The 16,940-nt window shown below is 37.0% G+C and overlaps 1 protein-coding gene across 1 annotated transcript in view; it reads left to right on the forward strand.

The window, feature by feature from the left end:
* The window catches only part of LOC135773761 (voltage-dependent calcium channel subunit alpha-2/delta-1), a 128,327-nt gene that overhangs the window by 39,573 nt on the left and 71,814 nt on the right, over positions 1-16,940 (forward strand). The window contains exons 4-6 of the mRNA XM_065283534.1: positions 4,267-4,326; positions 5,863-5,898; positions 8,725-8,857. Of these exons, the coding sequence (XP_065139606.1) occupies positions 4,267-4,326; positions 5,863-5,898; positions 8,725-8,857 (229 nt within the window). The remainder of the gene's footprint in view (positions 1-4,266; positions 4,327-5,862; positions 5,899-8,724; positions 8,858-16,940) is intronic.

A 16,940-nucleotide genomic window follows, 5' to 3' on the forward strand; every position in this document is an offset into this window, starting at 1 on the left:
TCCATCTGCGATTTTTTTTAATTTGTGCTAATACGCTAATATGCTTTTGGACGCACGTCATATGAAACATGACGTAGCAAAGCTAATCGCAATCACAAATGGCAAACTCAAATCATACCAAATGTCCAAATATGGTCGTACGAATTGATCCGAATAACCCACCTTATAAATATTTTTACGAATTTAGATAGCGTTGGCGTTTGTAAACATACATGTGACTACATTGCATATGCATTTTTAGGAGTTTTACGTTCAGATGCAAAATTTATAGGAGGAGAGTATTTAAATGAATCACACAACATGATCTAAAAGTCTTATGGTGCATTCACACCAGTGTTAATTTCGTTGACAAAGACGATGACGAAAAATATTCGTCAACTAACCTTTTTTCACGGACAAAGACTAAATAAAAACTAAATAAAAGTCAGATAGGATGATGAAGACTGTAACGAAATATAACACTTTAGTCAACGAATAAAAATAAGACGAAAATGTTAGGGAGGGACGAATGGAGAAGAGATCCAATCAGAGCTACTCATTTTGTGGGGAAAGTTTTGTGGGATCCAATCAGAGCGAATCTTTGAGGGTAGGTTGATCTACGCAGGCAGCAGGCAGTAGAGGCATTTTAAAAACCCGCGGCAAAGTTCGTTTTCACAAAAGGTTGTTTACATTATATTTAGATGTACAGTCTTCGTTACCCAGCTTTGGCAGATTTCAGTTGACTTCGCTCGTTAGCAACACGCTAACGTGTTGCGGTGCACCCGGTCTGAAGACATGTCTCATTAACAACAACAATGTCATAGCTACCATCTAATCTGGTCACACTTCAAATGTGACAAGACGACAGCCTGTAAAAATGACTCATCCAGAAATACATGCAAAGGTAAACATGCACGCTAAGGTTATTTTATAAGATAAACCACCGTGTTTTCGCTAATCTTGGAATAACATAGAAACAAATGGAATACACATCTGAACTGTATTGATTGTATTGGATTGTCTGAATTAATACTGAGTATAAATATTCAGTGTCCTAAAATTGAATGAAATGTGTAACGTTACTATTATAGTATATGTTGTGGTTTTACATGACTGGACAAAGTGCGTGTGTAAGTGCGTGTGTGTGTCTCTGTCTGTGTGTCTCTGTCTGTGTGTCTGCGCGTGTGTGTATCTGTGTGTGCATATGTTTTTCAGGGACCATGTATATTTTTTAGGTAGAGCGGGCCTTATGCTTATTTTATGTGATATTATCTTTTGTGAAAAAGCCACGGTCAGTTTTTTTGACATTAAGAATAAAATAAAATACGTGTTTTCTTTAACAACCATTAAATCTGTCTCTGTATTGCATATTCAAACCTTAATACCATTCCATAACAGACTAAAAAACGTAAGACCTTTCGTCGACTAAAACTAGTCTAAGACTAAAATATTTCAGATGACTAAAATAAGACTAAAACTAAATGGTGTGTTATTCAAAAGACTAAGACTAAGACTACATCAGAATTTGCTGCCAAAATTAACACTGATTCACACCAGCCCTGGTAGGGCACTTGAACATTTGAGTTTACTCGCTTCATTCACGTGTAAAAAGCCGCGTGTGAAATTCTAGTCATTCGAGACATTCACGCAGAAATTCGTGCATGGGAGGAGCTTCTGCGACTCAGCTGAGATGCTCGCTTCCTGTAATCTCGTCACTACTACACCAAGGTTAAGGTGGTGCGGAAATCCGCCAAAGTTCAGATTTTTCAACTCCCGGCAACGCTCAATTCGCGCAGAACGCGCCATTCGCACCGCACCTACCGCGCCACAGGATGCCTAATCGCATCTTTGCATTGACTGTCTTTTGCATTGTCACTCGGGCTTGCCACGTCTGGTGTGAACCCTGCATTACACTCCTCAACGTGAACATAGTTGTTCTTGTGACTGGCCGTATTGCATAAGCATTTTTAGGACCTTTCCTTTTAGATGCTAAATTTATGGGAGGAGAATATTTAAATGAATCACACAACATGATCTAAAAGTCTTATGGTGCATTCACACCAGCCGTGGTAGAGGCGGCAAAAACCCTCTTTTCGCGCGTAGTTGAACACTTGAACATTTTAGTTTACTCACTTCATTCGCACTCGAAAGCCGTGAGTGAAATTGTAGTCATTCGAGACTTTCACGGAGAAATTCACGTCATGGGAGGGGCTTCTGTGACTCCGCCGAGACTCTGCTGAGATGCTCGCTTCCTGTAATCCCGTCACTACTACACCAAGGTCCTGATTGGTTAATGCGTTACGAAAATCCGCCGAAGTTCAGATTTGTCAACTCCTGGCAACGCTCAATTCGCGCAGAACGCGCCATTCGCACCGCACCTAACGCGCCGCAGGATGCCTAATCGCGTCTTTGCATTGACTTAACATGTAAATCACTCAAGCTTGCCGCCTCTACCTCGTCTGGTGTAAACCCTGCATTACACTCTACAATTTATTGCTATTTGTGCCAATATTTATACCACCAAAAGAAGCCTTCTTAAATTGTGCTTGTCATTGTGGAAGTGGGATGTGTTCTTTGTGTGCCTTTTCCGTAAATCACCTGCAGAAATTTTCCCTTTCCTTTTCCGTTTCGTTTTTTATTGTGCTAATATGCTAATATTCTTTTGGACACACTTTATATAAAACGTGACGTGGCAAAGCTAATCACAAATTGGCAAACGCAAATAATACATCAATTTCCAAATGTGGTTGTACAAATTGATCCGAATTAGCCACCTCGTAACTTACGTACGAATTGAGATCACGTTGGCATTTACTAAAAACCTTGAGTGAAAATTTGATGTGAACATAGTTGTTCTTGTGACTGGCTGTAGTGCATACGCATTTTTAAGAGCTTTCCTTTCAGATGCAAAATTTATGGAAGGAGAGTATTTAAATGAATCACACAACATGATCTAAAACACACAACATGACGCCTAGTTGAACTTGAAAGCCGCGAGTGAAATTGAAGTCATTCGAGACTTTCACGGAGAAATTCGAGTCATGGGAGGGGCTTCTGCGACTCCGCCGAGACTCCGCTGAGACGCTCGCTTCCTGTTATCACGTCACTACTACAGCAAGGTCCTGATTGGTTAACGCGGTGCGGAAATCCGCCGAAGTTCAGATTTTTCAACTCCCGGCAACGCTCAATTTGCTCCTCAATTTAGTACTATTTGTGCCAATATTTACATCGCCCAAAGAAGCCTTCTTAAATTGTGCTTGTCATTATGAAAATGGGATGTTCTTTATGTGCCTTTTCGGTAAATCACCTGCAGAAATTTCCCCTTACCTTTTCCGTTTTTTTTTTTATTGTACTAATACGCTAATATGCTAATATTCTATTGGACGCACTTCATATAAAATGTGACGTGGCAAAGCTAATCGCAAACGCAAAAATGCAAACGCAAATAATACAAAAAAATCCAAATGTGGTTGTACAAATTGATCCGAATTAGCCACCTCGTAACTTACGAATTGAGATTGCGTTGGCATTTACTAAAACCCTTGAGTGAAAATTTGACATGAACATAGTTGTTCTTGTGACTGGCCGTATTGCATATGCATTTTTAAGAGCTTTCCTTTCAGATGCAAAATTTATGGGAGGAGAGTATTTAAATGAATCACACAACATGATCTAAAAGTCTCGCACTCCTCAATTTATTGCTATTTGTGCCAATATTTACTGCTTTAAAAAGCCTTCTTAAATTGTGCTTGTCATTATTGAAATGAGATGTGTTCTTTGTGTGCCTGTGTACTTTGTGTGCCTTTTCAATAAATCACCTGCAGAAATTTCCAATCCCATCTGCGCTTTTTTGAAATTGCGCTAATACGCTAATATGGTGTTTTAGTATCCAAATAGTGAGAAGTGAGAAACAACTTTCAAATATCAATCTGTATATGTAGTGCACATAACTTGTGCTTATCTTGGTAGCTTCTTTAAAGGCATCTTGAGTAAAACATCTCTTTATTTAATGAAGCACACGCAAAAGACCTGAACCTGATGTGATGTGACCTGTTTTTGCAGAATACGGAAGTTTGTTTCTCAAACCCCCCATTTGCCCTGTTTAGTAAATCTGGCCCAAAACTGTGTTAAATTATTATCAGGTTAGATGATGACAGTGTCTATTGTTATTACATTTTATTTATTAAGTCATGATCAAAGCTACTTTGATCGTGGTCTTAGATACTTTGATGATGTGCCTGAGTGATTAAAGTGATTATTTGTTGTTGTTGTTGTTGTTGTTTTTAGACTTTGGCAACTGCAGCAGAGAATTTCCAAATGGAACATGAATGGAAAGATGAGTTTGAAGTAAGTACTATTTAAAATTGTATACTTTATTTTGAATTGGTGCACAGAATGTTTATACCACAAATAACACATTTGTATGTTGTGTTTCAAAACAAATCGAGTGAAGTGTGTTTGTTTGTTTATTTGTGTTGCACTTTTCACAATATACTCTATATTGTTTCAAAGCTGCTTTATAGAAAAGTATATAACTCTCTAAAGAAGTGAGACCTTTTAAGATCTAAAAAGCCTTTTGATTTGCTTATGTGTTTGAAAATTGTTTTGTGCACAAAGATAAACCATGCCTGTGTGTAAATGTATTTGCATTAAGTTTTTTTTTTATATAAATAAGAGTTGGAGCACATAATAAGGAAAATGCAATGCATTTTTAAAGATAACTTTAATGCTCTGCATTGCTTCTCAGCCAGACTCGCATCTATAATTCTGCTCTTAAGATTATATCCGTTTTCATACATGGCTCGCATTTAAGTTTATTTACAGCAGCAGAAGAAATCATAGATGTCTGGCTTCATATTTAATCACTGTGATCAAGTGTTATGCAGATTTTAATTAGATCATGCCAAATAAAGACACCAGCGGCAGAGGAGATTTTTGAAATTGATAATACCTGCAGCTTAATATCTCTCCTAAACGCTCTGGTGCCTTTGCCAGAAGCGTGACATTGTTAAATGAACTCAAGATTTATTCAATTAAATGCCAACAAACAATCGGAAATGAATAAGTAGATAAATGAATAAATATTCGGATTTTATTGAGACCTCGTCTGACCCCAGAGTTTATGTGTGTGGAAGGGAACGTGTTGCAGCGTAATAGATATAATTTCACTCCCCACGCTGCCGGGGGATGTCTGAAGATTTGATTTCACCGAATGCACATTCTGCATATCTCCGTGGACTCGTTTTCACTGTAGACACACACCATATGCTTTGAATGCCCAAAAAATACCTGACCCCGATAACGCTGATGTGCCGTGTAACATCAGCAGGTTATCTGTACCACGCATTTTGCTGGCACAAAAGCTAAACTGGCACAGCTTTCTTTAGCTCTGCATAATGCTTTTCACACTTGCATGTTTTTTTTCACATTAATGCAAATGCGTGATATATTGTGCTTGCAGTATTTATAAATGTGTAAGCATGTTAATTTAGAAATACGCTGTGCTTCTACACAGTACTGCATACAATTATTTGGCATTTCTGTAATGCGTAAATAATAATTCAGCATTTATCTTTATATCTAGAATGCAATATTTAGTATTTTTCTGTGACAGTTTTGATTGTTTAAAGGATGCTGATGTATTGGCTTTGTATAGTGCAGGGATATTCTGCAGTATGCATGATGGAAAGGTTTTCTCAGGACACAGGGTTGTGTAGTTATAGATTTTTGCTGATAATTTAAATGTTGCAGGTTTGACCCCTTACTATACCATCTTTTTTTTCTATGAGCATGATAGCAAATGCAGATTTCAGCTACCCAGTTTTTTTAATGTTATAGTGATTGTGTTTATTATCTGCTCTTCTCATTTTTATCTTTTCGCAGGAGGATGATATAGTTTACTTTAATGCCAAGGATAATGTGAGTACATGACTCTTCAAACACACTCAGCTTTATGTAGGCACAGCTACTATATCACACATAAAAACCATGTGCTCATCTGTCTAGTTATGACCATGTCGTTGTGAGATTATTTATGAGTTATGTAAAGCAGTCAGTGATAAGGCGGAAATGTCTTCTCCCCAGATGACCCGCTCTCTGTAGGACAGAGGCACACTATACTGCATGCAGTGTGCACTATATATCATACTGCCAATTAGACCTTTGAGAGAAGTGTTAGACATAGAGTATGTACATTACATAGTGTAAAAAAAAGAGTAGAAGAGATGCGGGCTGTACAAAGCATAGTTAGAAAATGATTTAGAAGTACTGATAGGAAAGTATTGAACACTTTTTATATTTATATTTGTTAATTGTAATGTATTTGAATTTAGATTTATTTTGTATTTTGTTTATTAATTATGTAGTTAATAAAAATGGCAGGAGCAGGTCCTGCACAGTAGCCTAAGAATACACTGCAGTGTGATATATAGACTGACTGGCAGACACTGTAGACAGACAGACATATAGGCAGAAACTGAAGACAGATAGGCAGAGAATGTTGGCAGATAGACAGACACTGTAGACAGACAGAAAGACAGACAGAAATACAGACAGACAGACAGACAGACAGACAGACAGACAGACAGACAGACAGACAGACACTGTAGACAGACAGACAGACAGAAAAATAGGCAGAAACTGTAGACAGACAGACAGACAGACAGACAGAAAGACAGACAGACAGACAGATACTGTAGACTGACAGATTGGCAGAAACTGTAGAAAGACAGACAGATAAATAGGCAGAAACTATAGACAGACAGACAGATAGGCAGAGACTGATGGCAGATAGACATATACTGTAGACAGACAGACAGACATATACTGTAGACAGACAGACAGACAGACACTGTAGACAGACAGACAGACAGACAGACAGACAGACAGACAGACAGACAGACAGACACTGTAGACAGACAGACAGACAGACAGACAGACACTGTAAACAGACAGATAGGCAGAAACTGTAGACAGACAGACAGGCAGGCTGACAGATACTGTAGACAGACAGACACTGTAGGTAGACAGACAGACAGAAACTTTAGACAGAAAGACATACAGACAGGTACTGTGAACAGACAGACACTGTAGACAGACAGATACTATAGACAGACAGACGGACATACATACAGACAGACACTGTAGACAGACAGACAGACAGACACTGTAGACAGACAGACAGACAGATATTGTGGACAGACAGACGGACATACAGACAGACAGACACTGTAGGTAGACAGACAGACAGAAACTTTAGACAGAAAGACATACAGACAGGTACTGTGAACAGACAGACACTGTAGACAGACAGATACTATAGACAGACAGACGGACATACAGACAGACACTGTAGACAGTCAGACAGACAGACACTGTAGACAGACAGACAGACAGACAGATAGTGTGGACAGACAGACGGACAGACAGACAGACAGACACTGTAGACAGACAGATAGGCAGAAACTGTAGACAGAGAGACAGGCAGGCTGATAGATACTGTAGACAGACAGACAGACAGACACTGTAGACAGACAGACAAACAGACAGACATATACTGTGGACAGACAGACAGACAGACACACAGACAGACAGAAAAATACTGTAGACAGACAGACAGATAGGCAGAAACTGTAGACAGATAGACAGATAGGCAGAGATTGGCGGCAGAAAGACATACACTGTAGATAGACAGACAGACAGACAGACACACAGATACTGTGGACAGACAGACAGACAGATAGATACTGTGGACAGACAGACACACAGACAGACAGAAAGATACTGTAGACAGACAGACAGATAGGCAGAAACTGTAGACAGACAGACAGATAGGCAGAGATTGGCGGCAGATAGACATACACTGTAGATAGACAGACAGACAGACACTGTAGACAGACAGACAGACACTGTAGACAGACAGACAGACAGATACTGTGGACAGACAGACAGGCAGACAGAAACTTTAGACAGAGAGATAATGTAGACAGAAAGACAAACAGACAGACAGAAACTGAAGACAGACAGATAGATACTATAGACAGACAGACAGACATAAAGATGGACAGTTAGACAGACAGACAGACGGATAATGTAGACAGACAGAAACTGTAGACAGACTGACAAATAAGCAGACAAACAGGTAGATGGGCAGAAATTGAGACAGACAGACAGACAGACAGACAGACATACACTGTAGACAGTGAGACAGACAAATAGACACTATAGACATACAGATGGACAGACAGAAACTGTGGACAGACAGACAAACAGGCAGAAACTGTAGACAGACAGACAGAAACTTTAGACAGAAAGACAGACAGACAGATACTGAGGACAGACAGACAGACATACAGACAGACAGACATAAACTGTAGACAGTGAGACAGACAAATAGACACTATAGACATACAGACATACAGATGGACAGACAGAAACTGTGGACAGACAGACAGACAGACAGAAACTTTAGACAGAAAGACAGACAGACAGATACTGAGGACAGGCAGACAGACAGACAGACAGACAGAAACTTTAGACAGACAGACAGATACTGTGGACAGACAGACAGACAGACAGACACTGTAGACAGACAGACAGACTGACACATAGGCAGAAAATGTAGGCAGACAGACAGACAGACAGACAGACAGACGGACAGATAACATCTGTCTGCTGCTTGTTCTGGTTCAGGACATAATAATGTATTTTATCTATAGGGTGACATCAGAATTGTTTCTCTTACAGCTTGACGTCAATGAAACCGAGGGACGAAGAAACCGCATCAGACCTGAATTTAAAGAAGATCCATCTTTCAAGAACCGTCTCACTTCCTACAACCATACAGCTGTGCACATCCCCACAGACATCTACGACGGCTGTAAGTATTGTAACTCTCCGGCCCCCCATAGGCACGCTTTCTATAGAGCCCCGTCTGTTCTGCGTAACATTTTTTCTACTGCTGCGAATCCATCGAGACACTTTCCTGATTGCTTTGAATGTTGGTTTTAAAGCCGAGTTTAAGTCTTTGTGTGAGCTTTCAGAGGAGCGCAATAAAATCTAAAGTCTTTGACAGCTAGGGTCCTTTGGGGAAGCTTTTATTATTTTAATACTCGTCTGCTTGCTCAGGTGATCATAAAGTGTGTTTAAATAAAGTGTATGTGTGTTTCTCAATGGTTTTTGAGCAGGGATAACAGGTTGGTCGAGTCATTGTCACCGTTGGCCTGCTGGGATCGTGTCTGGTGCTTTTGTGTTAGACAGCCTATCAACGTTGACCTTGACATACACAATCATACACAGCCATAAACAAACAACCCAATGGAGACAAATTAATTTAGATCATTACTTTGGTCGTTGTGCCCTTTAGTAAACAGAGTTGTGCTTGAAATGATGATTATCAGGGTTGAACGATGTTATATACTGATCCAGGCTTTGGGGATAAAATGATATGCAGGATATGTTTATTGTTTATGGATGGATTTAGAGAAAACATCTGCATTTACTGTAGCAGATGCTTTTATTCAAAGTGACTCACAACAGTGAGGAAAACAATAAAGCGATTGATCTCAGGGAGACAATAACATGAAAAGTGCAATGCAAAGTTTAAAGAAAATACCAATTGGAAGAGGGAGAGAGAATAGAAAAGTTACTTAAAAATACTGTATATATAAAGAGTAAGCTTTCAACATGTTCCTGTCTAGTGTAACCAGAAAAGATGCGTCTTAGCTGTTTTTAAGCAGACTGTATAGGATGCGGCAGACTTTGGAAAGTTGGAGCCTTTTAACACACAGACACAGACACACATTCACACAAAGCACATTAACATTATTTAACATTGACAGAGGTGTCTGCCCCTGTAATTTAAGAAAGAAGTTACCATATTGTTTGCTCTGAGTCATTTCCTAATCTTTTATTTCTTTTTCTTATTTTATGTGGAAGAAGTGAGTCATTTGCTAAAGCATTTGGGTTAACGATTTTCCTTTTGGTTATTTGGAACGATGAACCTCTCTCGCGGTTATTTAATGTCATAAACTGAATGATCAACGCAGCGTGTATAATGTGGGTTCTTTTAGGATATGGTGACACACGGCTGTATTTCTGCAGTGTATTTTAGAATGTTTTACAGCAGTGGTTCCCAAACTGGGGGCCGCGAGATGGTGCCAGGGGGGCCCCAGTTTTATGACATTTTATAAAATACATTAATTTATCATGAATTCTGTGTAATTAAACCTAACAAAATAAGGCTACTAACCAACAGCACTAATTTGAATAATTTAATGTTTTTTTATGTTTTAGAACAAATTTGTCATAAATTTTCTTTTGGGGGGGCGCAAAGGAACGCACCATACATAAGGGGGGGCGCACGCTGAAAAAGTTTGAGAACCACTGTTTTACAGTGACAGCTGAAGTTTCGCAGTCAGGCGTGGTTACCACCCCGATTTAAAGCAAACCACCTCTGAAAATTGCACCAGGAAAGGCTTAAGCATTAAAACACCCTGGTACAGTACAGAGTGATCACACTAGCAATACGAAACGTACTTTGGGGTCAAGCGAACTCGGGTATGGTACGGTGCAATGCAAAAAAATATTTTCAAGAAAAAAATTATTAGTATTTTTGTCTTGTTTTCAGTAAAAATATCAAAAAATTCTATAATTATTTTTTTAGGCTAGTTTAATGCACAAAATCACTTAAATTTAATATTTTTGGTCTAAAAACTAGACTTATTTTCTTGTGTCATTTTGCTCGTCAAAAAAAGCATTTTAATTTAAGAATTTTTAGATATTTTTACTGAAAACAAGACAAAAATTCTAAGAAAATGTTTTCTTGAACAGTGTTGTGCCCACTGCAAAAAATGATTTTTAAGAAAAAAAATCTTTGTATTTTTGTCTTGTTTTCAGTAAAAATCTCTAAAAATTCTTAAATTGAGATGCTTTTTCTTGATGAGCAAAACGACCCAAGAAAATAAGTCTGGTTTTTAGAGCAAATATATAAAATTTAAGTGATTTTGTGCGTAAAACAAGCAAAAAAAATCTGCCAATGGGGTAAGCAAAAAATCTTGAACATTTTTCTTAAACAGTAAATTTAAGAAGAATTCAAGAAAAATGTGCTTACCACATTGGCAGATTTTTTTAGGCTAGTTTAATGCACAAAAGCACTTAAATTTAATATTTTTGGTCTAAAAACTAGACTGATTTTCTTGTGTCATTTTGCTCGTCAAAAAAAGCATTTTTATTTAAGAATTTTTAGATATTTTTACTGAAAACAAGACAGAAATACTAAGAAAATGTTTTCTTGAACAGTGTTGTGCACTGCAAAAAATGACTTTTTTAGTTAGTATTTTTGTCTTGTTTTAAACTTTAAATAAATTAGTGCTTAAAACAAACAAAAAAATCTGCCAATGGAATAAGAAAAAAAATCTTGCAATAAGTTTACTTTTTTCATAAACACTTAATTCCAGAAAAAGTTTCTTATTCTTTTGGCAGATTTTTTGCTTGTTTTAAGCATAAATCCGCTTAAATTTTTTTTTTATCTAAAAACTAGACTTATTTTCCTAGGTAATTTTGCTCATCAAAATGTTTAGATAACTACAAGTAGTTAAATACTTTTTCCAGCAAGTAGTGGTGTAGTGCGACCAGATGCTACATTATGTTGTGCCTCCTCCGCAATGCCTTTTAGCAGCGCACTGACTGAGCACAGCAGCATTATCTTTTCTTCTTTGATCACAAACTCAAATTGTTCATCACCCATTCCCCGTTCATATGTAATTTGTGCAAACCAAAGATTTGTCGGTTTGTGTCGAAAACTGTTTGTGAAAGAGCACTTAGATTTGCAGCACTTCGACCTCGGGCGCAGTAATATTGACGGAAGTTTGAGCGAAAGTGGAAGTAGTCAGGAGGGATGATGTTACTGCGCGCCGACGTCGAAGTGCTTCAAACTAAGTGCTTTTCCTCCAAACAATATTTTTCAAATTTTTATCCGCCTAAAAATCACCACGTATTATTTCGTGCCACACTTACTTCTGTACCTACTCATGTAACAGTCTTTAAATATGGAAAACATGGAAGTGTTTGGTGGCTTCTAAATTCATCCCTATTTGGATCCTAAGGAATGAATGGGGCTAGGCTAAATGCTAACACATTTACGACGCGCTGTACAAAGATTAAGTGCACACATTGAAAAAAGATAGGTATGTATTAATTAGTCTAAGTTGAGGTAAGAACATAGTAAAATATTGAAAAACTGTGATGTTTTCCTTTAATTATATACCTATAATAATTTTTAATAACGATTCATTATTATTATCACAAAGAGCTGAAGAAAGGTGTTTTTAAAAGTCATTCCAAACATTTTTATGCCCTCTATTTTTTACTTTTTTTATGCCTATTTAGTGTCAATTTTAAAGACTGCAGTTTGAGATAAATATTTGAGTAGCCCATTGTGTAGTTCACACTAAAACATACTGAAATCATAATTGTATGATAAACCCAAATCATTTTCTTTAAACATTCTTCATTAACAATTATATTGAGTTATTTATAATATGATGTCATTGTACAAAAATCAAAGTAGATTTATTGTAACTAGCTATTTTTTAATAGCTTTTTCAGATGGTTAGTAGTTTAACTACTTTTACTGATAAGTAGCTTGTAGCTTATCTAACTAAAGCTTCCCCAACACCGGCTATGAAAATAGTAATTGGTTCTTTGGCGAACCAAAAATGGTTCTCCTATGGCATCATTTTAGTACTTTTATTTTTAAGTGTGTACTATCTTAAATATATCCCATAGAGGTAGAATGACCTGCACATACAGTACAGTAGAAACAGAAAGAGATACAGCGTGAAGGCAGACAGGGTAGAGTTATAATTGCTCTGGTGTTCAGTCTGACCCGACCTTGTGCCAGGAGGAAACGCTGTACGTGTGCGGAATCCCCGTCTGGGCCGACCGTCTCAAACTCTGTGTGCCGAGACACAGTTACGTGTGACTAATGTCCAATATTACTGAAGTCTCTATATTTTCATTAGTTACAAAGATTGTTGACTCTAGCGGCTTTTCTCTAGCGGCATTTGCACACATCAGCCCCATCAAACACAAATAGCCTCTCAGTTCAGACACGCACACACACAGCAGCACAGAAATAACAAAGATCCGTTGCTCCCGCCGGGAAGCAAATTGGATTTTTGTGGATAAACTAGTACATCGTTTAGAGGTTTCTGGAGAAGGGTGGGTGCCCACCCCACCTGAAAGAGTAAAAACCTTAACTGTTATTAAGAGAGACAACTCACAAAGCATTGCTGGCAAACATTAAAATAGTGGAATAAGTTATAGAGTTTGTCAAAATTTATTTCTTGAATGCTTTTCACAATTTTGCATCCTTCCAAAGCAGCTTTACAGAATATTGATGCTTTTTTCATGCTTTATTTTGCTAACATGTGTTGTTGCATGCATCATTTATGTGTGGGATGATTTGTCCAACCCCCCTAAGCCTAAATAATAAATATAAGTGTATAATGCATCCTCCGCAGTCTGCCCTACAGATTTGAATGGTGTCTTAAGTTATTACGTGAGGAGATGCGGTTACTTTTCTAAGCAATTGGGGTTTTCACCTGACAGACTTTAAAATATGCACATGAGACGAGACTGTCGTAAAGGATAGTAAGCAACCATCTACACCCAGCATTTGTGTTGGTTTTTAAACTACATAAAAATGTAATTGTCTTTGCACATAATGTTGCACATAAAACATTTTCAAGCTAATTTACTTTAGATTCTGTGAAAAGGTGCTTGAAAAGCTTTTTGCAGCGATGCCATAGATTTTTTTTTTTTCCCGAAGAATCTTTTAAGTCAAACCATTCGAGTTTCCACCGCAAAAAAAAAAAAAAACTTTAATGCAACAGAATGGTTCTCTGGATGTTAAAGGGTCTTTATGGGACCATTCAGCTTGACAAAGAACCTTTAGGAACCTTTATTTTTAAGAGTGTGTATCCACCAATCAGTCTTTTGTTTTTATTTGCACAAAATGCACTTCATTTCAGTCCTTTGTTTCCCTCGCTCAGCCTGTTTTACTGCCTGTGCCGTACGCTAGCCAATAAAATGAAAGTTATGGTTGTTATAACACTGAATTTTTCATGCTTCATTACAATAATTGTTGACACGCAGGCTGTTTTCTCACCTGATTAGCATAATCGCTACCAGCACTTCTGACTGCCTATCAGCACGCGGCCCTTTCAGAGGGGAAAGGTTTGATAGGATGATTATAGGTTTCCATGGTTTCCTCAGCGGTGATGTAATAAAGTCAATCAGTTTGTTTGCGGCTGAGGAGGTGAAGAGCCCTCGGTGTGTAGTGCTGAATTATTCCGTTAACAGTGGTTGAGATGAGTGTAAATTACTCCTCATTGTCTCCTCTCGCCTCATTTTCTCTCGCCAGACTGCATAAGTTGCATTAAGCACCGTATGACCTCTGAGGACAAAAGTCGTGTCTCCTTTAAAAGGCTCCTTGCGTGAACGGAGGTCATGACTTACTGATGAAATTAATAGGAAATTAGGAAAAAATAGGAAAAAGTGGTGTTGTGAAATTTGTCAGCTAATTTAAGGGGGTGTAATTTTTCTGAGCTTATGTGTAAACCTTATGTCTCTGTTGCGCTGCTATTAAAAAATTGAACGGTGCTATGCAAAAAAATAATAATAATTCTTCATACTTTTCTAAGGTTCAGTAGTAAGTTTTTCTTGGAAAGGATCAAATTCCTGTGTCTTTAGGCACAGACCTTAAACTGTAGCAAAATCCTGTTCTTTAGACAGTCAAAATAATGTGCTTCAATTTTAGTAAAGAAATATGAGACTGTCGTGCTGGAAAGTATTTAATTTACCAGCAATTCAGCTATTAATGAAATATGGTCAAGTGATGTTCAACTTAAATTATTATTAAAATGTATTCAAACATTTGTATTAAAGGAATATTCCATTTTCTTAAAAGAAAAATCCACATAATTTACTCACCACCATGTCATCCAAAATGTTGATGTCTTTCTTTGTTCAGTCGAGTCGAAATTATGTTTTTTGAGGAAAACATTGCAGGATTTTTCTCATTTTAATGGACTTTAATGGACCCCAACACTTAAAAGTTTTAATGCAGTTTAAATTGCAGTTTCAAAGGACTCTAAACTAGGCAAAAGGGGCTTATCTAGCGAAACGATTGTCATTTTTGGCAAGAAAAATAAAAAATATGCACTTTTATATCATAACTTCTCGTCTTCCTCCTGTCCTGTGATGAGCCAGCGCAACCTCGCGTAATTGCGCAATGCCGTGGAAAGGTCACGTGTTACATATATGAAACGTTGTGGACCTTTTTAAACAATAAACTGACACAAAAACATTAATTAGTATCATTCGACACACAACAACATCAGAAGTTTCAAAGGACTCTAAACGATCCCAAACGAGACATAAGGGTCTTATCTAGCAGAACGATTGTCATTTTTGACAAGAAAAATAAAAAATATGCTCTTTTAAACCACAACTTTTCGTCTAGGTCCGGTCCAGCGTGACCTAACGTAAATGCGTAGTGACGTAGGGAGGTCACGTGTTACATATATAAAACACACATTTGCGGACCACTGTAAACATTAAACTGACACAAAGACATTAATTAGTATCATTCCACATACAACAACATAGGAACGGTCCTCTATCAACACACTTGTAAACACTGGGGCGGAGTTTCGCATTCGTCCTCTGTGACCTCTTGACGTCATGACGTATTGCTTGGGGTCACACTGGCGCATCACGACCGGATCTAGACGAGAAGTTGTGGTTTAAAAGTGCAATTTTTTTTTCTTGTCAAAAATGACAATCGTTTTGCTAGATAAGACCCTTACGCCTCGTTTGGGATCGTTTATAGTCCTTTGAAACTCCGTTGAAAAAAACTGTTAAGTGTTGAGTTAAGTATTACATGTTGGGCTCTATTAAAGTCCATTAAAATGAGAAAAATCCTGCAATGTTTTCCTCAAAAAACATAATTTCTTCTCAACTGAACAAAGAAAGACATCAACATTTTGGATGACATTGTGGTGAGTAAATTATCTGGATTTTTCTTTAAGAAAATTGACTATTCCTTTAATGTTTTGTGCATTTGTGCATGAAGTATAAACTGAAACTGAGCTTTAAGATTTGTCAAAAATTTACAAAGAATTGACAAAAAATTACTTGATTCATTAAAAACAAGAGATCAACAAAATATTTTTAACTTATAAAACTAGCCAGTGTATGTGTTAATGTGTGTTTTGTTTTTCTATTCATTTGTTTTGTATATTAAAATATAGGGTCAATGACGTGACAGTAATTATTTTGTGTCCATATGGTTCAATTAAATTGTAAAGGGGTTACAATTTCAAAATAAATTTGCAGATTACTTGCATGCATTTTCTTTTTTGAGGACCTACATTTTTTTGTTTTATTTTATTTTATTTTGAAAGAATATTTGGGGGATAATTGCAAAATGTCAATGTGGTGTAACTAGTATTTTTAAATGAAAATATAAATATATTCATAAAAAGTGTGGAATAAAATATAATCATCTAGTTTAGTGTAATATGATTTTTTTGCATACATTTTTACATAATTTGTCAAAGATTATTTAGAAAACAGAGCTGTTTTCAGCATAGGTCAGGACAAATATTACAAAAAACATTCAAATTTACATTTAGAAATAACTAATAAAATGATATTATATAAATATTAAAACTATTTTTTTTTTTTTTTTTTGATGATGATTACTCTTATATGCTATAAGGTGGATAAAATATTTAATATTTCTCATTCTTTGGGGCAATTGGCGGTTACACCATTTGACATTTTCAGGTCCATTCAGTATTTACTTTCATAAAATTGGTGCAAATTTTTTATTGCATAAAATTAACATAAATACACTATGTGCATTGAAATAAACCAGGTGCATGCTTTTAAAA

Source organism: Paramisgurnus dabryanus, chromosome 9 (assembly GCF_030506205.2).
Source record: "Paramisgurnus dabryanus chromosome 9, PD_genome_1.1, whole genome shotgun sequence".
Classification (NCBI taxonomy): domain Eukaryota; kingdom Metazoa; phylum Chordata; class Actinopteri; order Cypriniformes; family Cobitidae; genus Paramisgurnus; species Paramisgurnus dabryanus.